Source organism: Oryctolagus cuniculus, chromosome 9 (assembly GCF_051225735.1).
Source record: "Oryctolagus cuniculus isolate XC-2025 breed Fujian yellow rabbit chromosome 9, ASM5122573v1, whole genome shotgun sequence".
NCBI lineage: Eukaryota > Metazoa > Chordata > Mammalia > Lagomorpha > Leporidae > Oryctolagus > Oryctolagus cuniculus.
The window spans coordinates 129,092,009-129,117,259 of NC_142875.1; the positions used below are offsets into that span (position 1 = coordinate 129,092,009).

The following is a 25,251-nucleotide window of genomic DNA, read 5'->3' on the forward strand; positions in this document are numbered from 1 at the left end:
GCATTCCCAAGCACATTAGCAGGGAGCTGGATCTGAAGTGGAACAGCCAGGACTTGAACTAGCGCCCATATGGGTTGCTGGTGCTACAGGCTTAGCCACAGTGCCCGCCTCCTAGTACCACTGATTCTAATGACAAATTGTTTATTTTCAGATTTGAAAATGTATTTACCTGAAAGGTAGAGAAACAGGGAGGCAGCAGGTGGGGAAAGGAGAGATCAATTTTCCAACTGCTGGTTTACTTTCCAAATGCCTGTAACAACTAGGGCTGGGCCATGCTTAAGCCAGGAGCATAGAACTCCATCTAGGTCTCCCCGATGCATGGCAGGGTCCCAAGTACTTAGGCCTCTGTTTGCTGCCTTCCCAGGTACGTTAGCAGGGAGCTGGATGGGAAGCAGAGTAGTCAGGATTTGAACAAGGTCATCTGATAATGGCACACATGTGTCCCAAGCAGCAGTTTATCCTGCTGACCACAACACCTGTCCCTTAGTTGTGTTTTCAGTAATTAGCTTCTCCATTAGTAAACTGAAACCCAATAACAAATTCTTATTATTTGTGAAGTAGATCAGAGTAACCTGGCCACTTCTACAGTTTGCTTTGAGGAGATAATACTGTTCATCCACCCCCCCCCCATAGAAATGCAGTTTTAGATGCTGAAATGTAAGTAATTTAAAAGCAAGAGCAAATTATTAGTTGGCATAACTTATTAATTGGAGTATAATTGTATGTATTTCAGCATGAGTTTCTTGTACTTTTCACATTGTCAGTATTGTCTGTATAACAGTTACACACATACACATACGTTTCTCAAAGTAAAATTGTGTTGACATATTTCTGTGTTATTACCCCAATTTTTTTTCTAGGTCCATAACTTAGTGGCAATCGAGCTGGCTTATATCAACACAAAACATCCCGACTTTGCCGATGCTTGTGGGCTGATGAACAATAACATAGAGGTAAATGCCGTTTAGCTGCTTTTTCAGAGACAGAAACTCTCTCACTCAGTGTTACCAAACCTGTTGAACATGAAATAACTACAGACAGACCGACATTGGTGCCTGTTCCATGCCAGGAAATACACTGAGGGTGTTACGTTGCTTTCTTAAATTTGATTCTCAGAACCACCTTGAAGCATTCTTCTTGGTTTCTGTTTATGGAACTGGAACGCAGAGGAGAATCTGGGCATGCGCGGACGGACGGCCGCAGCGCTGTCTCCCTGCGTTTCAGTGCCTGTCACAGTTCACTCTGCTCCCAGTGTGCACAGCGAAGTGTGGAAGATTGTTCTCATCTGTCCTGAACGCGGGGAAGGAAGCGTTTCAAGGAGTGCTCAACTCCTCCTAAATCTTGGAAAGCAGAGTATTGTCTTCCCCGTACTGACGTAGATGCATTTCATTTCACAGTTGAGGACATTTGATGTAACTGTGACAAGTTGTATTCTGTAAGAGGCCACATGGCACCAAGGCTGGTGGTTAGAACACTTTATCCAGATGCTATTTTTTTTCTTTGTCACATCTAAGATCAGTTCATTTTCCTGCTTTACCTTAATTTAGTAGCGGGTATTAGGAAACATTTTTGTAGTTATAGAGCTGGAACTTTTCAAATCGTGAGAAAAAATTCCAAAATACTGACATTAGGCACTTTAAAACACTCGGAAAGTGGACTATGTTATGTTAAAAATCGGCACATTGGGGGCGGCGCCTGTGGCTCACTTGGTTAATCCTCCGCCTGCAGCGCCTGCATCCCATATGGGCGCGGGATTCTGTCCCGGTTGCCCCTCTTCCAGGCCAGCTCTCTGCTGTGGCCCAGGAGTGCAGGGGAGAATGGCCCAAGTGCTTAGGCCCTGCACCCACATGGGAGACCAGGAGAAGCACCTGGCTCCTGGCTTCGGATCCGCTCAGTGCGCCAGCCGTAGTGGCCATTTGGGGAGTGGAACCAATGGAAGGAAGACCTTTCTGTCTCACTCCCTCACTGTCTAACTCTTATCTGCCAAATAAATTAAAAAAAATAAATCGGCACATTAAGTTTTTCTAACATTGAAACCAGCTTCATGAAAGACTTGTGTCAGGAACAGTTTTATAAACTGTTTACAAATGAATATGCCTATACTATATATACAAAATTAAATCACTACAAGGTGCTTTATAAGTTACTAAGCAGTGATTGTGAAAGTTATTAAAAAGATTAAATTGACTCATTTTCTTGCACTGAATGATATTCACTTTTCTCATTTCATGCTATAATACAGACAGTTTATAATATAACATGGTAAGCATGATCTATCTGCTTAGTAGATAGGAAAAATTAAAATTCATTCTGTATTCAACCTTAAAAGATTTTTTCTGACTCAACTGCAAAATAATTTTACTTTAAAGTCTATTATAATCATGTCATTTTAATCAATAAATACAATTTTCCAATAAAATTTTAAAAAATGAATATGCCTCTGATTTTAATGACTGTGCCAAAAAACAAAACAAAAAACAACTTTAAGTGGATATTCTCAGTGTCCACAATATCCCTGAGAGCAGATGTTAGCAGAGTAGAAACCAGGGCTTAGAGCTGGTATCCTGTCCGGTTAACAGAGAGCAAGCCTCACCAGCTGTCAGTCACAGCTCGCTGGTGATGGACTAGGGTGATTCTTTCTCCAGATTCCTTGCCTTTTGCTTTGTAATCCCTCTTCAAAATGTAAACCTTAACATGCTCTTAACTGTTGATCCTGAAGATTGTTGAAGTCTGTTTTTTTGGAATGGGAGTTTGGTGCACTGGCTAAGCCCCTGCTTGGAACACCTGTGTCCTAGTGTGAGTACCAGGACTTGGCCAGGCTGATGCGAGGAGCCTGGAACACCATCAGGGTCTCCCACATGGGTGGCAAGGGCCCAAGAAGTTGGGCCATCTCCTGCCGCTTTCCCAGGTGCATCAGTAGGGAGCTGGATTGCAAGTGGAGCAGTTGGGACTCAAATTGGCACTCTTACATGGGATACCAGTGTCATAAGTTGTGCCTTAACCCAACCCTTCTTACCTGTTTTCAAATATGGTAATTATGGCATGAATGCCAACATGGGAGGATATCTCTAAGGAATCCCAATTAAAATGAACATTTAATTAAAATGAGCTTCAATTAACATGACTTTTTCAGCAGGTGTATGTCAAAGTACTGTGATGATCGTTCTTGTTTTGCTTGTTATGTTTTATAGGAACAAAGGAGAAACAGACTAGCCAGAGAATTACCTTCAGCTGTATCACGAGACAAGGTAATGGCAAGATTTTAAAGCCTATTCCCAATACTCAAAGATGGACTGATACGACTAAGATACTTTGCAGTCCTGATGAATAACTTCTTGTAAAACTCCATGGGAGCTATGTAATCAAGTAAAGGTATACAAGTTTAAAATGGGCTTTGAGTAATTTGAAGGGAATATGGTTTTGAATTCACTGAAATAAATGCTTACAGGTAGTTTATAAGCATTAGGTCACCTTTTTAAAAAAAAAAATGGTGGCTTTATCAACTTTAAAATTAGTTCAAACAACCAGTGACTTCAATAAGGGATTTTTTTGAAGAGGGAGGAATAATGTACACGTAACAGGTTTTGATTGTGAGCATTACTCCTAACAGTTGTATATGTTAAAACGTGCGTGTGAAAATCGGTTACCTTGAATTCTTGTCAGACAAGGTCTTAGAAACAGCAAACCTGAGAAACTTAACACGGGCAATCATGGTATAGTAAGAAGGCAGAACGAACAATTTTATCTCCCATGATAACTCGTTTTTCATGTTATTTTTGTTAGAGGGGAAAAAATTCACATTTCTAGAAAGTTTCTGAATGCATTTTGGCATCCTTGATTTTTTTCCTGCATTTCTTGCCTTTAGTCTTCTAAAGTTCCAAGTGCTTTGGCACCTGCCTCCCAGGAGCCCTCCCCTGCTGCTTGTGCTGAGGCTGATGGCAAGGTCTGTTCTCACTGGGACTCTGAGCCTGCATGCCTAGTTATGTGGTGCAACGTAACCTGGGAAGAGTACTCTGAATAGAAGAATTGTAATGTGGGATTTTGTACTAAGGTCAGATGTTTCAGTCTACTGGACATTACCAAACTATGTAACGATGCACACTGTATAAAATATTGCCGACATGCTTTTGCTTGCAATGTAGAAAACGCACACCGAAAAAGAAGTAATTTAAAGAGGAAATTATCCTGCCCCTTTTGAATTTCAAGCCACTGGTATTTAAATTTTGCTTGTTAAATTGCATGTTTTAACGTATCTTTTAACAGTTAATTCAGGACAGCAGAAGAGAAACTAAAAATGTGAGTCTCTTACAAACCACTGGAGAGCCTGTTTGTACAGTGGCATCTCTCTTGTCTGTTATGTTCTTAATGTTCCTTTTACCTAACCCATGTACGACTGCTTCTCTTACCTTGGAGGATTGTTTCGAATGTAGTATTTTGGTAGAGAATTAAGATTTCAGGGATGGAAATTGTACTTTTGGACATTTCTTCTTTAAAGGGTCTGAGAACTGCCCAGTACTAATGGATAACCCTCTAACGCTTTTTTCTTAGACTTCTGGTTAGCTTGCACTTGTCACCCTGAAGATACAGCGAGTTCAAAACAAACGGGGACTGGGAGAATTTGGAACTGCTAGTAACCTTTTTAGGGGAAAATTGAATAATGTTCAAATTTTTCAGACCCATCCCTATTTCTAGTTTCTCTGCCATTTAGCTCCTCCTACCTTGGGTCTAGATTTATAAGATTTGAATCTCAAAGCCCTATACAGAAGTCTCACCTTCCTCAGTGCACTGTGCTCAGTTATCGAGCCATCATCCAAATCATCACACAAGTTTTATTTCATTCATGGCTCACATCAGATGTGCTCATTTTCCTTAATATCTCATTGTTCTTCATGTTTAGTTGGCAGGCACTTACAATTTAATGACTAATATTTGTGTATAATAATAATCTGCCTTATTTAGATGTCACTCACATTAACATTAGAGACAGATTTTGGCTGGTACTTCAATTTACATGGCTACCAGAACCTGCCGTTTTTACCATACTATTCCTTTTAAACTTCAATAATCCATTTTGAGATTGTAAGGTCTTAAGCATCTCTTTCAAAAAAATTATGTTTCCCCATTATTGTGGCGCGTGTGGATTGTGGGTGTGGACACTCAGTAGTGGCGGCACCGGACCCTCTCGGGGCAGGCACGAGGAACTTGGCTTGTGCCGGCTGAGGCGGCTGACACTGACTGTCAGCCCAAGAGCAGGGAATGTGGTTTCTACTTCTACTTTATATTTTTCCTACCATCTAAATTGAGAAATCTGATCAACTCTTAAGTTGGATAGGACTTGTGGAGAGACTGTAGTTCAGTGGTGTTTCAGATTACTTTGAAGAAATGGAACTGAATGGTAGTTCTGTTTTTCCTTGTGTGTGCTTGTAATGAGTATTTTGGTTTTAAGGGCACATTGTACTTCTTCCATAATGTAGTCCTGAGGGGTGGAAGAAGAGGACCTAAACTGGCTGAAGTGTGGCAGACAGGGTACAGCAATCTCATTTAGACAGCTCAGTCACACGCCTCACCTCCTGTTCTTTCTGACGCCATCATCCTGCTGAGTAGTCGAAACTGAGTGGGTCAGGATTTGTGTTCTTGACTTCTGTCACAGGCAGCTCCCTGTGTTTAGTAGTTCGTGTGAGATGCAATGTAGTTGGTACAGGTTTTGGAACGTGTTTTCCTCAGGTTGCAACTGGCGGTGGTGGGGTTGGAGACAGTGCTCAAGAACCAACAACAGGCAACTGGCGGGGAATGCTGAAAACCTCAAAAGCTGAAGAATTATTAGCTGAAGAAAAATCAAAACCAATTCCCATTATGCCAGCCAGTCCACAGAAAGGCCACGCTGTCAATCTGCTGGACGTGGTAAGCCAACAGGATCAGGCTTCGCTCATTTAATGTGGAATGCTAGCTGCTGCCATTTCAAAATGGCACACAAGTAAGATTTTCTTCCCCTTTCGCCACTTCCAGCCGGTTCCTGTTGCACGAAAACTCTCTGCCCGCGAACAGCGAGACTGTGAGGTTATTGAACGACTCATCAAATCCTATTTTCTTATTGTCAGGAAGAATATTCAAGACAGGTGAGTACTGATTCGTGTAAGTTAGCACAGTTAATGCTGCCGGGAGAGTCCGTGGCCAGTTTTGAGAACACATGTGTTTAAAAGTATTTGGGGGATACTGTTCACCCTAAATCCACTCAATTCTGCAGCTGTTCCAGGAGACTCAGCACAGAATGATCTGGACCTGGTGGTCATGTGACAGCTAGAAAAAGCTGTTAAGAAATCAGATACTCTTTGGTTCTTCCTGGTAACCACAATCTTAGCCAGGTTGGAAAGTATTTTCTCTAAATTTTAATCCTGATGAATGATTCTGGCTAGGTAATACTACCTTACCTTTTTGATTATCAAAGCAAATGCGTTCACCAGAAGGGCATGCTTTTTCATCATTTCATGTGTCCCCATCTAATGTTCCTTTTCCTTTATGTTGCCTGTTACGTCATTTTGTGTAATATTAGGAAGAATCCAAATGTAGTTGTACAGTGGCCTCATTCTGAAGCAGCTTTTGCAATGGTTTTAGTTTTTCCACAGAACCGTGCGTCACCCCATAAAGAAACCCTGCCCTCTCTGCCTTTCCTCCATGGCTTGGCCTGTTCTGGACGTTTCCCCCGCGGGTGTAAGGCTCATCCTAGCCATCTGTGTCATGGCTTCTTTCACTTACTAGGCCTGCATCCAGGATTTCATCCCTTCTCAGGGCTGAGTATTATTACATTATATGGGTATACCGTATTTGGTTTATCCATTCATCAATTTTTATTGTATTTCCAATTTTTGGCTACTGTGAATGTTCACAGTAGAGGGTTGATAAAGGATAATAATGGATGAGATTAAAGAAGGTAAGTTCTCACTAATTGTGGCTTTTTGTATTATTTGATTTTAATTAAGCAAAAATCCAAAGGACAAAATTATGCCTTTAAGGAAATACTCAAAGTACAATAATATTATTTAATTTTTAAATGTAGAATTTGGAATAAAACTTCATAATTTGGTTTTGTTTTGCAGCGTGCCAAAGGCAGTAATGCATTTTTTGGTGAATCATGTGAAAGACACTCTTCAGAGTGAGTTAGTAGGACAGCTGTACAAATCCTCCTTATTGGATGATCTGCTGACTGAATCCGAGGACATGGCACAGCGCAGGAAAGAAGCAGCTGACATGCTGAAGGTATCAGTGTGCATTGCTTGAGGTTTTGATACTGAATATACAGACAGTTTAAGATCCATTCGGAACCTTGCATGTGTATGTATAAACTTTATAGCTTTTGAAATTGGCATTGGAATAAAAAATCCCAGATATGATACTGGTTAGTATAAATCTACCACATATAAATTAGAGAAATTGCCTCATATGTTTCAGTTATTTTCATAATTTAATAAGCATATCAAGCCTTTTTTTTTTTTTTAATGCAGGCATTACAAGGAGCCAGTCAGATTATTGCTGAAATCCGAGAGACTCACCTTTGGTGAAGAGGACTATCTAATAGAGACTGCTGATAGGAAACTCGCTGGTTACTGCCTGCTGGAGTAGAATTTTATTTATGAACTCCTGTGATTACAGTGGTACGAGTCTGCTCATTGTAAAGACTGGCTATAAACTGAAGCGTATACTGTGTACTGCAGAACAAATCACACATTTAATCCACATAATAAATGGCTGTTTCTAAAGTTTTCCAGTACATACAAACACATCAAGTCGTCTTACTGCAGTTTTTCTTTGAACTTAGAAGGAACTGTCGTGTCTAGCTGTGCAGTTTGCCTGTGGTGAGATGACCTTGTAGCCTGTGTGCGTAGACTAAAGCTGTGCCGCCGTCTCTGCCGAGGAAGGGCACCGAGACCACCCTGCACAGCACCGCACTGCATGCACTCTCGGCGGCCTGGCAGTCCAGCCCCTCACCTAGATGACTGCATTCCACCCGCTCTCCCCTCTGCAGTCCAGCCGAGCTTCTCTGCAGCCCTCGACACGTCAGGGAGGAAGTGGCGTGCAGCTAGTCACGGAGCCCTTCTATTCCTGGGTCTGCACGGCCCTAGTGCGTTACAAATCAAAGTGTTTTATTTTTACTTAAACCTGGAATCTGAGTAAGAATCCCAGCGCCCTGCATTAGCAACAAAGCTCGGTACCTGACCCAGTGACCGACCTGCTTCCACCTTAGTTCGCACTGCATGAGATCCTGACGCCAAGGACCACTGTGTTCTGACTTCCTTGCCTTGCAGCATAAAAACACGCGGAAACACGTGCTCTCCTAAAGGCTGGGGTGGGGGGACGACTGAGGTTTAGAACGTGAACATTTGAAGAAAAGTCCCCAGGCAATTCTTGGGATGAACCACATTACACATTTTAAGATAGGATCGAATCGCTAAGATACCTAGTTCCATGTTGTGCCAACAGTTAACACGTTAAATTATATACTACAGACTGAACAAAAGAACCCCAGTCTGTCTGATACAGGATATGGTACTACTTTGATCTGTTAACAGTACCATCCTGAGAACACATGGTAAAACGTGTTTGTTGGAACACTGAATCTGTCATCATCCCCCATCAGTTCTGAAGTTACAGCCATCTACGATTTACTTTAGCTAACTGATCAGATGACTTCCATTCTAGCCTTTCAAATTTCTAAGGGAAAACACTTGTAACGCACCTTTCTCCAGCATATCAAACAGATCACAGATTGAAAATGTCAGCTTCAAAGACATGCTGTGGTAATTACTTGCTAGTACTACACACTTTGTACAAAGTAAAACAGGCAAGAAACTTAAGGAAAGAGTAAACCTTCCTGCGTGAAGTTCTGGAATGTAGAGATAATCTCTGGATTTTCCTGTATGTTCTTGCTGTGTAAATAAAATTGTTGGTATGAAATGACATTACAGTTTGCCACTAAATGGTTTCTGCCTAACTCTTCCCTTGGGAGAAAATTTGAACTGCAGCTTTGTAACATTTATATTTACTTGGAGGGCCCAGCTCTGTGGCGTAGGTGGTTCAGCCTCTGCCCGCGATGCCAGCATCCCATCTGGGTGCCAGCTCAAGTCCCAGCTGTTCCCCCTCCAATCCAGTGCCCTGCTAATGCACCTGAGAAAACAGCAGAGGACCCAACTACTTGGGCCCCTGCACCCAGTTTGGAGACCACAAAGAAGCTGCTGGCTTCAGCCTGGCCCAGCCCCTGCCACTGTGGCCATTTGGGAAGCAAACCACAGAATAGCTTGCTCTCCCCTTCCCTATTTCTGCCTTTCAAATTTAAAAAAAAAAAAAAGTACTTGCAGTCCATCTGTACTGCTAATACTATACCAAGAGTTACTACACTTGCATTCCTGCATATGAAGGTGGTGACTTGCTCCAAGCAATGCAAGGAGCAAGCAGAATGTGAACGCTAATGCCATGCTGTGCTGCCTGTAGGTTTTCAGTCCTCTAGGAAAATGGAGGTGCTACTACTCTGATTTTGCAGATGGTTCTGGAGAAAAACCTGCCTGATGGGCTTGAAGCCGAACTCAGTCTGAACTCCAGGTCCTTTAATGGTGACCTGAAAACTTCCTCTAGCTGGCCATTTTAATAACAGCATTACTTATTTGATGTAGTATGTGCCTCTTGTATTTTTAGTCACTTGATTTTTCAGTTTATCTCAAGTTGCTTGGGAGCAGAAGGTAAAACTTAAAAAAAAAATCTTCAAGTTTCTAAGTTTTAAAATCTTGCTGCCTTCAGGAAGGCACTGACCAAACAAGGCTGTGGTAAACAGAATTACACTGAAACACGGGCGAGGATTGGAAAATGAAGTTAGAAACTTTGTGAGAAGTCCCGTCCAGGACTTCCTAATGCCACCTGTGGCCTTGTCCAGCTTTTCTTTCTAAGCAGAGCTGTACTTGCTTGCTGAACACCACAAGTGTCAGAAACTGACGTTTCCCATCCTGGACTCCCCGGAACACTGCCGGTTTTAGAACAGCTATCAGCCCTGGCGAGCTCCTAGCTAGCTGACGGGGAGCGACCGAGGGCCGCCCGTCATTCCCAGGAGAGCCGGGGCAGGATGGGGGAGGCACTGCTCCTCCATCAGGTATTGACGAGCGATCAGCCCTGGAAATCAGGGGCGTCCCTGGCAGTCCTTAATGTTGTGGGTCAGGAAGAGAAGAGCCCATCGTTAAACAAGACCTGATTTATTAACCAGCCCATAAAAAGAGTTAAGTTACTTACACTGAGACCTGGTGTACAGTCCACTCTGTTTTTTGACTCGCACAGGCAAAGGTATAAGTTTTGGAGCCAACATTTTTTATGCTTTGAGAATGAAGGATGGGTAAGTTTGAACAACCACGAGGAGCTTTCATTATAACTGAAGCCATTTTATTACGTAGAAATTCCGTTTTCCTATTTTAAGTAAAGAAAGTCCATTCTTGAGAATGTGTTGTCCAACAACTAAAACACTCTCGGGATTTGTTACTTGTCTGTGATTAATACTGACTCCGCCTTCTGTGATCATCCGATACCTGGAAACAGAAACGCTTGGTGACTAGAGAGCCAATCACTGTTACTTCTTCCAAAAATACACCGTGAATTCCTTCACCAGCGCCTTGAACTAGAACACCGCTCACACGCCACGACTCGGAAGGCAGCTCCAGGGCGGCCTAACAAGCTGCCCGTTCAGCGGTGGGAAGGCCAGAGCATCGCACAGCTCCTGACAGAACCACTCCGTCGGTAGTGGCTTCAAAAACGAACGGGAATAGTGGAGTTCCTATTTCTGGGTGGACAACTCCCCCATTTTTGAAAAACTGACAGAAACAAACTTCCAGAAGTAAGAACAATGCTGCTTTTAGTAAGTGACCCAGGAAACGTAACTCACAACTATAGTTTTATCCATGGAAATCTTTAAGAAACTCGTTTATAAAACCAAAACTCCTTGCAAATTACAAAGAGACTAAGCAAGCACTAGCAAACTGTTCAATCAAAACACAGTGGCTGATCTCATTCTAGACTACTGGAAACCTGATGGCACATGCAGAACTGTTTATCATCCACTTCAATTTTTTTTAAAAAGACTTATTTGAAAGACAGAGTTACAGGGAGAGGCAGAGACAGAGAGAGAGGTCTTCCATCCACTGGCTCACTCCCCAGATGGCCGCAATGGATGGAGCTGTGCCAATCTGAAATCAGGAGCTTCTTCCTGGTCTCCCATGTGAGTGCAGGGACCCAAGGACTTGGGCCATCTTCTGCTGCTTTCCCAGGCCATCACAGAGAGCTGGATTGGAAGTAAAGCAGCCGGGACTTGAACCGGTGTCCATATGGAATGCCAGTGCTTCAGGCCAGGGCTTTAACCTGCTGGGCCACAGTGCCAGCCCCATCCAATTCATTCTATAAACACAGTTCTTACTACATGCTAGGTATAAATTTTAAATAAAGGGTACTGCAAACTAGCAGAGAACCGAGGATTTATGGACGAGAGCGGTGACTACAGGGAAAGCGGCACGGACAACTACAGGCTGCTCTTGGAGCACTGATGAGCGTGGGCTGGAAACTGTCCTCAAAGCAGAGCCACCTCGTCTGACTGCAGTGAAGAGCAGTTCCCTTCCCTCGCTGGCCAAGGAGAGGGAGGAACTAGAAAAGTAAGATTCTGAGGTGAGGACTGGAGCGCCGAAGCCTCGGACGGCCTTAAGATGGCAAACGCTGAGGGCTGGTGCCGTTGCTCAGCGGGTTAGGTCACCACCGCAGTACCAGCATCCCATATGGGTGCCATTTGAGACCCGGCTACTCCAACAGCCCTGGCTGTTGATATCTGGGGAGTGAACCGGTGGATGGAAGATCCCTCTCTGTGTAATTCTGATTTCCAAATAATAATATATATTTTTTTTAATTAAAAGGCAAATGTTGGGATAAGTGTTGTGGCGCAGTGGGTTATGCCACAGCTTGGGAGGCATGCATCCCATCACCAGTGCCTGGGACCACGCCCCGCCTCCTCTTCTGATCCGGATTCCTGCTAATGCTCTTGGGAGGCAGTGGAAGATGATAAAAGTATTTGGGATCTTGTTACCTACATCAGAGACTTGTCTGGGGTTTCTGGCACCTGGCTTTGGTGTGACCCAGCCCTGTCACTCCTCTCACCCCATATTTCAAGTAAATAAATAATTTTATTTTCCAAAAAGACAAATGTTGGTTTTCTCTGATCTGAATGAGTTAGCAAATAAAATTAACAAACGAATGTACCTGGTTTTATAAAAATCAACTGTAAAATATTTTCTATGTTAGAACAGACCTCTTTTTTAGGAAACATAATTTTAGGCTCTTAGCTAGCTTCCAGTTTTGTGCACAGACCAACCTGTTTGCTTATACAATGTAAAAGATAAAGTCATGGGGCCAGTGCTGTGGCTCACTTGGTTAATCCTCCGCCTGCAGCACCAGCATCCCATAAGGGCACCGGGTTCTAGTCTCGGTTGCTCATCTTCCAGTCCAGCTCTCTGCTGTGGCCTGGGACAGCTGTGGAGGATGGCCCAAGTGCTTGGGCCCCTGTACCCGCATGGGAGACCGGAAGGAAGCACCTGGCTCCTGGCTTTGGATCGGCGTAGCTCCGGCCACAGCAGCAATTTGGGGGGTGAACCAACGGAAAAAGGAAGACCTTTCTGTCTCTCTCTCTATCTCACTAAGTCTATCTTCCAAAAAAAATATAAGATGCAGTCAATATTACTTAAGACCCTGGCTAAACCAGGTATGGGTCTTAAATAGTGGTAAAGTTTCCAGTACCAGCACACACATTACAGGAAATGTTCAAAAGAAAAAAAGAAAATCGGCCGGCACCGCGGCTCACTAGGCTAATCCTCCGCCTAGTGGCGCCGGCACACCGGGTTCTAGTCCCGGTCGGGGGCGCCGGATTCTGTCCCGGTTGCCCCTCTTCCAGGCCAGCTCTCTGCTGTGGCCAGGGAGTGCAGTGGAAGATGGCCCAGGTGCTTGGGCCCTGCACCCCATGGGAGACCAGGAAAAGCACCTGGCTCCTGCCATCGGATCAGCACGGTGCGCCGGCCGCAGCGGCCATTGGAGGGTGAACCAACGGCAAACGAGACCTTTCTCTCTGTCTCTCTCTCTCACTGTCCACTCTGCCTGTCAAAAAAAAAGAAAAAAAGAAAATTGTTGGCATCAGCAATTACTGTAGGAAAATATATCACATCACCCTCACCCTCAAAATGAGGGTATAATAAAGACACCAGTGTTTGATACCAGGAACAATGGCTGCTTTCTCTATACAGACAAACCTAAGGCAAACAATCCAAACTACCAACGGAGAACATTTATGAAATACTACTCAAACTCAAGACAAAAACCTGGATTTGTTCAAATTCCTACAGAAGAGGCCCCCTGAGCCTCTGTGGCTAACACCTGGCTTTCTGCATCTCACCGCCCATTTAGACAGGTGAGCATCAGCAATACGCCCGGCTGCTGTATGGAGTGCTGTGTGCACTAACACGCGCGACCTACTCACTCACGATGAACAAGGCCACCCTCCGGGGGCCTGTCGTGTTGCTCCTAACAGACTCACAAGGTTCTGCCACGGGCTTCCTTCATTTTCACACAAGCTGCGGGGCGCCCCCTCCCACACACACAGATCCAGCCCAAGTATGAGAAGGGCCGTGTGACCGTGGGCCTGTGTCTGTGACCTCAAGTTGTAAGCACATCCCTAAGCCCATGGACCGCAGGGTGCAGCAGGGAAAACTGGCTGGGCTGACAGGAGGAGGGGCGGCGTGGCACCACCTCGCTCCAAGGGGGACAAACGACTGTCAACAGACGCACGCTCAGTTCTCACTATGTTCTTGGAACGGACCCAATTTCTGCAGGAAAACACGCGCTCTGGAACACGCTGTCAACGGTCACGGTTAGTGGTGCAACCCCACTGATGCCGAGTGTCCCACCATCTTACCCGCGGGGGCCGTCTGGAATGGCGTTGGCTTTGCGGCACGTGTCTAGGACGCTGGTTCCGGGGTCGAGAACTAACTCCGAAAACGAAGCTTCTCTGAACAACTCCTTGAGCTCCTGATCAGACAGCACCTCGAGCGCATCGATGCTGCTGTGATAGAGGGCCTGGGTGCACCTGGGGACACGCGGGGAGGGCCACGTCACGCGCCGCTACTCGGCTGCACATCCCGACGCCCGACGCCGGCGTGTGCGCCATGCCAGGCTGCAAGCACAACACGCATCTTGTCGAATTCATAAACTTCGTTCCAGACCACCCTTCTGCCCAGTGAGCGGGCGATTCTAACGCACCAGACTCAAACACCGACCACTGCTGTCCGCAGTGAACGCCGGGGTCACCCGAGGGCAGCACAGGTGCCAACGCCCTCAGGCCCAGGGAGTCAGGAACCGTGTGCGCACCAGCGAAGGCGGCTACCTTTTGGCGGAGTCCAGGCCCTCTCGGCCATGAACGAGCTTGGTGACTTCGGCAGCCAGTCGCTTCTGCGGCACCCGCTTCTCTGGCTCTTTGAGGTGCAGCTGCATGAGGTGGTCAATCTCTGGAAGGGGCAGGAAAGTGAAGAGCTTCAGGTACCTTCGGGACAAGAAACCAGGGCTTCGTTTACATCACACGCCTCGTGTTCACCAGCAGCTCGCTCACGCCAGCAACAACATCCTGCTGCCCTTGAACTTCTGAACTCTTCTACACAGAACGCAGACACGCGGAAATGCACACAAAGCGACAGAAGACAGAGACCGAGGGTCACGCTACTTTGCCGAGCTGTTTGTGCACTTTCAGCCTGGAAGGCCTGGGCCAGTTCAGGCGCCCCGCACCTGTCCTTTCCTGACAACCAGAGCGCAGTGACGCGAGAACCATCCCGCACAGCCTCTCTGGTGCTACAGCACCTACACAGAGGCCCAGGAAGCCCAGACACAGCCTTAAGGGACCATCTCCGTGACTCCCCCTGCAGTTAAAAAAGGCAACCCCACCCCGGCCCAGTGAAGCCCTCGTGTCACAGCCTGGAGCGGCCCTCCCAAATAACCGCCATTGGGCCTCACAAAATCATTCCTTGGTTTTGCCTGTTTCTAAGACTGCACAGGAACCGACACGGTAGGAGCCAGGTTTGTGCCTGGCTACCTCGGCATGTCGATCTGTGGGAGATCATCTACGCTGCTGTGTGTATTTATCTACACATTGCACTGTGCACATCTATCTATGTTACTTCCAGTTCGGGATAACTGCTAGTCATGCTGCCACGGACATCGCCATACGTGCCACTTGCTGCACGCATGCACTCACGTCTACTGCGTGTGCACGCAGGGAGGAGCTGCACGGTCACAGATCACATGCACGCTCAACTCTGCTGAGTGCTGCCTAATATTCCTGCCCGCTGCTTCTGGCACTCTTCTCTCGCGCCACCCTGGAACACCCTCAGTAGCACGCGGCGCTGCCAGCTCTCTCGGGGTCAGCCACTCTGCAGGGTGGGCAGTGCTGTCTGTTACGCCTCCCATTTTCCTTCTCACTGAGGCTCAACACCTTCTCACGTTTGGGGCCTTCTGTATGGGATCTCTGTGGAAAGTATGTTCAAGTCTCCCTCCAATTTCCTGCTGCCCGGTCTTTCTTAGTGGTCTAGAGAAATTCTTTATATGAATTTCAAAGTAAGCTTTCTCTGTTAGATGCATGACCTTAAAAACAGTTTCCTGGGGCCGCCAACGTGGAGCAGTGGGTTAAGCTGCCTTCTGCGGCACCAGCATCCCATATGGGCGCTGGTTCAAGTCCCAGCTGCTCCACTTCTGATCCAGCTCTCTGCTGTGGCCTGGTAAATCAGTAGAAATGGCCCAGGTCCTTGGCCCCTGCACCCACATGGAGACCTGGAAGAAGCTCAGGGCTCCTGTCTTTGGCAGGCCCAGCCCTGGCCACTGCAGCCTAAGGGGACTGAACAGCAGATGGAAGATCTCTCTCTGCCTCTGCCGCCTCTCTGTAACTCTTTCAAACAATAAATCTTAAAAAAAAAAAAAAAAAGGTTTTTTAAAAAAAGCATCGTTTCCCACTCAATGTGAAGTTTCAAGAACAGATCTTCATTCTTAGTCTGGCTTATCAGTCATTCTGACTCCCAAGTCATAAAAATACTTTTCATACTTATGTTCCAAGAGGCTGGCTTGTCGTTTATTATAGACAGAGGTCTAGAAGCTCCCTGGAGCTGACTTTTATGTGTATTTAAGTTTTCTTCCCCACAGACATCTAGTTATCTGAGCAGCATCTTTTGAAAAGACAGCCTTGGCCCACTGCTGAAGTGCCTGCTTTGTCAGAGACGAAGTGACCAGGAGCAGGGGCTTCCACAAGGTCACAGAAGATGGAATTCTGAAGAAGTAACTTTACTCGGGAGCAAAAGATTCTGAAGTCCACGCAGTTTTCCTACAACGCATTTTCCATGGACTTTCTGAAGACCTCTCATATGCCACTCTATCTGGATTCTCTAATCTGACATGATTTTGGTTTAAGATTTTGGTTTAACACGATACAGTGGTTAACATTCAGATTATTTATTTACTTATTTACTAAAAATTTATTTATTTGAGAGACAGAGTTACAGACAGGAGAGGGAGAGACAAAGAGAAAGATCTTCCATTTGCTGGTTCACTCCCCAAATGGCCACCATGGCCAGAGCTGGGCTGATCCAAAGCTTCTTCTGGGTTTCCCACGTGGGTGCAGAGAGCCAAGCACTGGGGCCATTTTCTACTGCTTTCCCAGGCCATAGCAGAGAGCTAGATCAGAAAAGGAGCAGCTGGGATTCGAACCAGCGCCCATATGGGATGCCAGTGCTACAGGCAAACGCTTAAGTTACTATTCCACAGCACTGGCCCTCACTGGGGCCCACAATATCACAGCTGGGCCAGGCCACGTCAGAAGCTAGCAACTCCACTGGGGTCTACTATGGGGCAGCCAGGGACCCAAGGACAGAGGCCACCACCTGCTGCCTCCAAGGCACGCTAACAACTGGACTGGAACCAGAGACAGGACTTGATCCCTGAAACTCCAAAACGGGGTGTCCCAGGCAGTGGTTTAACTCGCTGGGCCAGAATCCCTACCCCAACTCTATCTCTGTAGACCAGGGCCAAACAGAAAATCAATCTTCCAAACATGTTTCAGTTCCTGGGGCAGGCGCTGTACCACCGCAGATTAGGCCGCCACCTGGGACGCCCGCACCCCACACTGCAGTGCCCGGTTTCAGTGCTGGCTACTCTGTTTCTAATCCAGCATCCTGCTGATGTGGTTGGAATGAGCCGATGACAGCCCGAATACTGAAGTCCCTGCCACCCAGGTAAGTACAAGACCCCGATGAAGTTCCTGCATCCCGGCTTCTGCCCGCCGAGTCCAGCTGCCGCAGGCATTTGGAAAGTAACCCAGCAGATCAGATTCTGTTACTCTACCTTTCAAATCAATCAGCCAATCAATAGGTTAATAAATCTTTACAACAGTACATATGAGATCTATATATACCAGAACCAGAGGACTGTATCACCTAGTACGCTAAGAATAAATCAAAAGAAAACAAAAACCTAAATTACTATAATTTTCTAAGAAGCCATCTTCTACTCCATTCTTCCTGTACATCTTAAAATTAGCTTGTCAAATGGCCGGCACTGTAGCACAGTGGTTAAAGCCCCAACCTGCAGTGCCAGAAACTCCTAAGGACGCTGGTTCGAGTGCTGGCTTCTCCACTTCTGATCCAGCTCTCTGCTGTGGCCTGGGAAAGTAGTAGAAGATGGTCCAAGCGCTTGTATCCCTGCACCCTCGTGGGAGACCCAGAATAAACTCCTGGCTCCTGGCTTCGGATCAGCTCAGCTCTGGCCATTGCGGTCATTTTGGGGAGTGAACCAGGAGATGGAAGACCTCTCTCTCTCCCAGTCTCTATACCTCTCTCTGTAACTCTTCCAAATAAATAAAATAAATGTTTAAAAAAAAAAATTAGCTTGTCAAGTTTCACAACCAAAAATCAATTTAGATATGGCTGGGACTGTATAAAAAATTGCATCAAATTTAGAATTCCTACATGGCATGGTATAACTCCCTTAAGTATTTTTTAACAGTATTTTCTAATGTTTTAGCAAAGCCACATACCTTAAATAATTATTCCTATTTTGATAATAGATGAGTATCAAAATGATTCTTTAACTTTTTCTTGAGGCTGCGTGGTGGCACAATGAGTTAAGCAGCCACCTCCAATGCCAATATCCCATATGAGCTCTGGTTCAGGTCCTCACTGTTGCACTTCCAATCCAGTTCCTTGTTAATGTGCCTGGGAAAGCAGGAGCAGATGGCCCAGGGATCTGAGACCCCGCTACCCACATGGGAGACCCAGATGGAGCTCCAGGCAGCTGGCTTTGGCTGGCCCAGCCCCAGGCGCTGCACCCATTTGGAAATGAACCAGCAGTTCGAAGATCTCTCTTCTCTCTCTCCCCCTCCTCACTCTCTGTAACTCTGTCTTCCAAGTAAATTTTTAAAATCATAAAAACAAACTTTTTCTTCCTTCAGATATATTTGCTTTCTCATTAACTTATATTCTTCCAAGAGTTTAAGGCTGTGTGAGCTAATGGCAAAAAAAAATTTAAAGATTTATTTTTTTGAAAGAGCAACGAGAGAGGTAGAGGGAGATAGAGACAGAGAGAGACCTTCTTCCATCTGCTGGGCCACTCCCCAAACAGCCTCAATGGCTGGAGCTGAGGCAATCTGAAGCCAAGCCAGGAGCTTCCTCCATGTCTCCGTCATGGGTACAGGCTATCAGCAGGGAGTGAGATCGGAAGTGGAACAGCCGGGACTCAAACCCGCACCCACATGGGATGCCAGCACTGCAGGCTGGGGCTTTAACCTGCCATGCCATAGCACCAGCCCTGAGAAAATCCTTTTTCAAAAGGAACTTTAGGAGCCAGGCGAGTGGCACAATGGGTTAAGCCGCTGCTCGGTATGCCGTATCAGAGCACCAGTGAGAGTCCCAGCTGCTTCTCTTCCAATCCAGATCCCTGGTAACATGGCTGGGAGAGTGGTGGAAGATGGGACCCTGCACCCGTGTGGGAGACCTGGAAGCAACTCTGGGATCCTGGCTTCGGTTCAGCCCAGCTCTGGCTGTTGTGGCCATTTGGAGAGTGGACCAGCAGATGGAAGACCTCTCTCTCTCTCTTTCTCCCTGTGTCTGCAATTCTTCCTCTCAAATAAATAAACCTTAAAAAAAAAATCCTGGGAGTGGCGCTGGGAATGGGGGAGGGAGATGGTAGGATCTTTAAAGGTGTTTTATGCTACATACTTCAGACACAGGCAAATACGGGTACTTAAGATGAAGAATCAAAAATATAACAGGCCAACAACAGCACCTCAAGTACTTACTAGATACAGGTCGAAGTCGGTGCTGAGTTTCCTAGCCAGCCACTGTAGTTTTCATGTTACCTACTAACCAGCGGTGACTCTGGAACACAGTGAACATGGCCACGTTCTGTGACGGGCTTCACTCCTTCAACAGAACCTAAGCAAAGTAAGAGTACAGGGGCCGGTGCCGTGGCGTAGTGGGTAAAGCCGCCGCCTGCAGTGCCGGCATAACTTATGGGTGCCAGTTCAAGGCCAGCTGCTCCACTTCAGATCCAGCTCTCTGCTATGGCCTGGGAAGGCAGTAGAGGATGGCCCAAGTCCTTGGGCCCCTGCACCTGTGTGGGAGACTCCAAGGAAGCTCCTGGCTCCTGGCTTTGGATCGGCACAGCTCTGGCCATTGCAGCCAATCGGGGAGTGAACCAGCAGATGGAAGATTCTCTCTCTCTCTCTCTAACTCTGACTTTCAAATAAATAAAATATTTAAAAAAAAAAAAAAGGAGTAGAAACGACGCCTACGGATTCAAGGGCTCCCATTGAACAGGGGCTGATGACACTGGCCAGAGCTCACCTCTCCACGGCGCTGTCCTGCTGCCTGAGGAAGAACTGATACAGCTCAAACGGAGACGTCCTCTCTCTGCTGAGCCACACGGCGTTGCCGGCCGACTTCCCCAGCTTCGCTCCTGTAGTGCTTGTGATCAGAGGAACCATGATTCCGAACACATCTTCTCCCGTCAGCCTGGGCACGGAGAAGAGCGTCAGGGTCGGCGCAGGCCCCCAGCTGCTGGCAGCTCGCAGTCTGAACTCGCTGGACCCCTGACTCGGGATTCCTGTCGCTGCCTCCACTGCACTTCCACACCTGCCACCCTGCCAACCCGCAGCAGGGACTGGAAGCCGTGAAAGCGTGGGTGGGAAGAGGGAAACGGGGTGAAGAGGGAGCCAGGAGGACGCGGCAAAGCAGCTGCTTTACAGAGGGCTGAGTTTTGCTGTTACACACGTGGGCTGGTCCCCACTTCACCGCCCTCAAGAAAACGTCGTTAAAACACAATACTTGGGGCCGGTGCTGTGACACAGCCAGGAAAGCAGCCGCCCACCGGGCACGCATCCCACATGCGCACCGGTTCCAGTACCGGCTGCTGCATTTCTGACCCAGTTCCCTAACGCACCTGTGAAAGCCGGCAAAGAGGCCCAGCCCGGCTGTTGAGGCCATCTGGGCAGAAAACCAGCAGACAGAAGATCCACCTCTCCCTCTCTGTAACTCTGGCTTTCAAATAATAAATAAATCTTTAAAAATACACTTGTCAAGTATTTGGAGCCGCAAAAATTGAGTTTTTCTTTAGAATGCCAACCCAAGGGCTGAGACCAGCCTCCCAGAGGATACGGAGCTAAGGCGGAGCCCAGCAGGGCAGTCAACAACTGAAGGCAACTCAGAAACAGAGCCAGGGCGACTTCGAGGAAGCCAACAGAACACGCCCCATGTTTTTGGGGGTCCCCTTCCTGCAGAATTTCTGGATGAGGCCCCCAGCGCCTAATGCCCTTAATTCGACCGGTGAGGTCTCCCAGTCCGTGTAACCCACGCCATGACAGTCCCTAAGTGAGGATAAACCCACAGAAGCCCGAGGGCACACAGCACCCCACCACGCTAACAGTGAACCAGAGGCTACGAGCGTGCGAACGACTGGCCCCCGGACTTCTCCGGGGTCTCAAGGCGCTTACTTGTGGACGAACTCGTATCCGGACGTGATATTGCCCAGCTGGTCAGAGCCGCCCAGCTGCACCCGGCATCCGTAACGCTGGAACAGGTAATAGAAGTCGTAGGCCTGCAGCACCTGGTAGAGGAACTCGGCCAGGCTCATGCCCTCGGGGCTCTTGAGCCGCGTCTGCACGCTCAGCCGGCTCAGCAGCGTGCCCATGCGGAAGTGGCCGCCCACGGCCGCCAGGAAGTCCACCAGGTGCTGCTGCCCGTACCAGGCCGAGTTGTCCAGCACCGTGAAGCTGCCCCAAGCGCGCCCGTCGCCGAAGAGCTGCTGGTGGTTGGCCGCCAGGGCCTCGAGCCCCGCGCGCAGGGCGCGCGCGTTGGCGCCCACGCACTCCGCGCCCAGCGCCTCGCGCTCCTTGGTGCGGCCGCTCGGGTCTCCCAGGCGCGCCGTGGCGCCCCCGACCAGCGCGATCACGTTGTGGCCCGCCCGCTGGAAGTGGAACAGGCCCAGCAGCGCTAGCAGGTGGCCTACGTGAAGCGAGTCGCTCGTGGGGTCGAAGCCGCAGTAGACGGTCTGGGGAGAGAAGCTGCCCGAGCCACGGTCGAAGAGCTCTGGGAGCTCCGTCTTCGTCCCCCTCTCCGGGAAGAACTCTTTGAACAGGCCCCTAGCCTTCTGCGCCGCCAGGACACCCTGCGGGCCCGAGTGCGCCCCACGCAGCCCCGAGCGCAGGACTCTAGACGGGCTCGGGGCACCAGACCACCGGGCCCGGGAGCAGCACCGCAGCATGGGCGCCGCCATCTTGGCGACGTCGCGAAGGGGATGCTGGGAGGTACGACGCGCTTCCTGCGGCCGCCGAGGGCGCGGCGGTATTTCCTGCGCATGCCCGGGCGGGGCGGTTGCTCGGTGACGAAGCCGGCGCGGGCCCGGTCACCTGACTTTCCCTGGACGCTATGCGCCTGATGGTGGTCCCCACGCCACAGGGCTGTCGGGAAGGTGAAGGCCGCACTTACCGCCTGGAACAGCGCTCCAGGAATGTTAACTTCAGGCTTTCAACCTAGGGCTCGGTTCCGTGCACGGAGCCGAGCCCTGGAGTCGGGAAGGCAAGGGTTTAACTCGAGATACGAAGTGGGCGTGCAGAGTCGGTCCCCCGGTGTTCGTCACTACCTCCTGGAGGTGGCGGCCTTGTCCCGGCTGCAGCCACAGCAGGTGCAGGGTACTTACTAGTGGTCTGCTCCCGGAATCAAATCAGTAATCCCACGGCCTCGGCTCCCCGGGCGCCACCGGCGCTCCCCGCACAGCCGCCGCCGTTCTCGTGGGCGGCGGGCCAGCCGGGACCCAGCTCCGAAACCCCCTTCTAGAAGCTGATGGCTCGGGGTCAACACGCTGTCGCGGGCGGGGAGCTGCCTGCGCTCCGAGATGCGGGCGGATAGCTGGGGGCCGCACCTGCGCCCGGTGAGGGAAGCCGGCTGGGCAGAGGCGCTGACACCCCCCCCCCCACACCCACCCACAGGCTGCAGCGGAGACCCCAGCCGGTCTCCCGCGGGCTCTGCGGCTGGGGGTTCCTGGCAGGGGCGTCGCGCTGTACCCTCGTTGTCCTCTCACTGAGGGACAAAGCCTGGGGCGGAGGTGTCCTCGCAGCCGTCGGGAACCGAGACTCCCAGCTGCTGGGGATTGAGTGCATCGATCCGGGAGCAGAACCCGGTTCACCTGCAGGGGTGGGGAACGTCCTGCCCACGGGCTGCACAAGGCCTGCGGGATCGTTTGGTCTGGCCCTGCCAAGACAGCTACTGGCGGGACTAGAAATTCAATGCGCGCACAGCAGGCTGATTTTCCAGTTGATAATTTTCTGTGGCCCAGGAGAGAGGTTATAAATATTCTAATGGCCTTTGGCAGGAAAAAAAAAAGTTTCCCCGCCGCAGCACCAGTCCCTCCAGGACATTCCTATTCTCCTCTATTCAGATGGTTGGATAATATTTTTAAGATCCATTTTTTAAAAAGATAAGCATGTTATCTTAAACATTTTTTTAATTTTATTTCACAGGTAGACAGATGAAGAGATAGATCAACCTATAGATCTATCTTCCATCCACTGGTTCCTTCTCCGATTGTCTGCAACACCCAAGAGCCAGGAACTCAACCATTGTGTCCTGTGAGGGTGGTAGGGGTCCGACCACTTGAGCCATCCGGCGTACACATTAGCAAGACGCTGGAGCCTGAAGCAGAGTGGGGGTTCTCAGATATTCAGTTTGGGCATATGGGCTGTAGGCATCCCAAGGGCAGCTTGACCAGTGGAGCCAAATGCATGTGCTTCAGCCATTTAAATCTGCAGTGCAGTCTGTGTGTCAGCGACTTGGGGAAGGGACGCATCAGAGAGCAATATCGAGTAAGCCTGGAACTGGGGCTTCCATTTCTCACAGTCAGAAGCCCTGGCTATGACCAGAGGAGCCGTGCACGGGGGCTCCCCTGTGTGCCCTCGGGCCTGGGGCTCCAGCCCTCACCACAGCTTCCTTGGCTTTGGGAGAGGCAGGAGAGGACCTGAGTGCCCACCGGGGTCTCAGAAGGAATCCCTGTGAGAGTGGGCGGCGAGGACAGCCGGCAGCCCCGGGCAGCCTGGGACTGAGAGATGCTGTTTGGTGAGGGTGAGCGGAATCCCAGAAGGAGGGTGCAGTTCACTGATGACAGAGGAGCAGCGTCCTACCGTGTGAGCCGGTGGGCGCCGAGGTCTGCGTGTTCACGCTCCTGACACTTAGAGCTTGCGATGGGGCAGACACTGTTCCGATGGCCCCGGACACTCATGAGCAGAGGAAAACCCTGTCCCTGTGTCCCGGGAAGCTCTGCTTCTCTGAGCAGCCCTGTTCTCCCCCAGCCCCCTTCTGCTGACCACAGGTCCTTTTCTGCTGCCCGTCCTTGGGGCCGAGGCCGGGCGTGCCTCTCTGGGCATCGCTGTGGCCGGGAGGGAGACTTCTGACGAGGGAAGCACGCTGTTTGCAGGGGGATGGTGGTTCATGTACAGAGGGAAAGGGACCCTGGGCCACAGAATTCAAACCTTTCCTCTCGGGACATCCAGTTTGCAAATGCGTCTCCTTCTCTCCACTGAGTTCTTCTCTTGTAACCTTCCCCAGCCCCCCACCCCACCCACACCCCCACCCACCTCTGCTGCTCTGAGCTCGGTCACAGCCAGCAGTCCCCCACAGCGTGCTCCTCCACAGGCCTGTGGACAGGACCATGCTTCGTGGGTGACTGGAAGCCACGGGAGTGCTGTTTGCTGCTGTGGGGAGAAAAGTAGGCTTGTCCCTTGGAGACACCCTGTGTGATTGCATTTTGAAAAGCTTAGTTCAAAAGGGCAATGCCTTCAATCAAGATAAGTTTGAGACTTTCTCATTTCTTAATGGTCCTTGGTAATTTTCTGGTCTCTCTGACCCAGTGAGTAAGAGAAGCAATCAAGGCATCATTTCCCTTCCTGCAGGCTCAAGTGAATTCTCCATTGGAGAAGCAGCAAAATTACAAAACTGCAAGCAGTCAGGGCGTATTCTGCAAGGCACTTCCATTTTCCCCCATTGTCTGTAGTGCAGCCTTATGTGCTTCTGTTGTAAGCATCGAATGGTGTGTAACCTCAGGAGAGTCTGGAAAGTTCTCCGCTCTGCCGAGTGTTCTGTACCATCATAGTGGGGAGCTGTAGGTGTGGGAGTTTGCCTCGACTTCCTTGGGGAAGTCACAATGCTCAGGCCATGGTGTCCTCTTTTCATGAACAGGTTGTATTAGGGTTGATTAAAGCCTCGTCCAGCTTTAAATAAAAAATAAATAAATAAAATAGCAATGCCTGTTTGCTATTCACAGCCACGGGTGTTTTTCTTCACTTGACCTTCAGTATTTAAACCACCACGCCAGGAGGAAATTGGGAAGGTACTCACCTGTCTCCTCTTTCAAAGTTCGCTGCGTTAGGAGAAGCCAGTCCATGTCAGTCTCTGCCCGGCTATCATGAATCAGACTGCTTTATCACAAGTTTTGAAAAGTGCAAGTTGAGCAAGTGAGCACCAACCAATGAAAACATGCACCATATTTGCAGAAATGTTCGTTCAAGACCAAAGCACCGCTTTTCAGATTCAAGTGATTCTGGTCATCCTTGATCTCATCCGAAAGGCTGTCCCTGGGCAGGAGATCAAACTGCAGAGATAGCAAATGAAACTCACT

At 48.7% G+C, this 25,251-nt stretch overlaps 2 protein-coding genes and 1 long non-coding RNA gene across 14 annotated transcripts in view; 2 read left to right on the top strand and 1 right to left on the bottom strand.

The window, feature by feature from the left end:
- The window catches only part of DNM1L (dynamin 1L), a 52,400-nt gene extending 43,446 nt beyond the window's left edge, over positions 1-8,954 (top strand). For 2 of the 8 annotated variants that reach the window (XM_008259414.5, XM_008259410.5), the window contains 8 exons: positions 861-953; positions 3,192-3,248; positions 3,866-3,943; positions 4,264-4,296; positions 5,725-5,901; positions 6,007-6,116; positions 7,095-7,254; positions 7,500-8,954. In XM_008259414.5, coding sequence (XP_008257636.1) covers positions 861-953; positions 3,192-3,248; positions 3,866-3,943; positions 4,264-4,296; positions 5,725-5,901; positions 6,007-6,116; positions 7,095-7,254; positions 7,500-7,556 — 765 coding nt within the window. In that variant the 3' untranslated portion in view covers positions 7,557-8,954. The remainder of the gene's footprint in view (positions 1-860; positions 954-3,191; positions 3,249-3,865; positions 3,944-4,263; positions 4,297-5,724; positions 5,902-6,006; positions 6,117-7,094; positions 7,255-7,499) is intronic. The other 6 variants (XM_008259415.5, XM_008259411.5, XM_008259412.5 and 3 more) reach the window with 3 other exon arrangements.
- Positions 8,955-10,216: 1,262 nt separating this feature from the next.
- YARS2 (tyrosyl-tRNA synthetase 2) lies at positions 10,217-21,959 on the bottom strand. Of its 5 annotated transcripts, none has more exons than XR_016213043.1 (5): positions 21,077-21,944; positions 19,932-20,099; positions 14,441-14,561; positions 13,973-14,143; positions 10,217-10,559 (listed from the first exon to the last, which is right to left on the bottom strand). XR_016213043.1 is itself a non-coding variant. In XM_002712678.6 (5 exons), the coding sequence occupies exons 1-5, from the start codon at positions 21,856-21,858 to the stop codon at positions 10,400-10,402; spliced, it is 1,437 nt and encodes a 478-aa protein (XP_002712724.1). In that variant the 5' UTR covers positions 21,859-21,935; the 3' UTR covers positions 10,217-10,399. The 5 variants fall into 5 exon arrangements, 2 of the variants coding, with proteins under 2 accessions (XP_002712724.1, XP_089160107.1); XM_002712678.6 differs by having other exon boundaries at positions 14,441-14,596; positions 21,077-21,935; XM_089303981.1 differs by lacking the exons at positions 10,217-10,559; positions 13,973-14,143; positions 14,441-14,561 and adding an exon at positions 19,433-19,463 and having other exon boundaries at positions 21,077-21,947.
- A 171-nt stretch (positions 21,960-22,130) lies between these two features.
- On the top strand, positions 22,131-23,382 carry LOC149124767 (uncharacterized). Its single transcript, XR_016213095.1, has 2 exons — positions 22,131-22,266; positions 23,102-23,382. It is a non-coding gene; the product is annotated as an uncharacterized LOC149124767 (long non-coding RNA).
- The last annotated feature ends 1,869 nt before the right edge of the window (positions 23,383-25,251 follow it).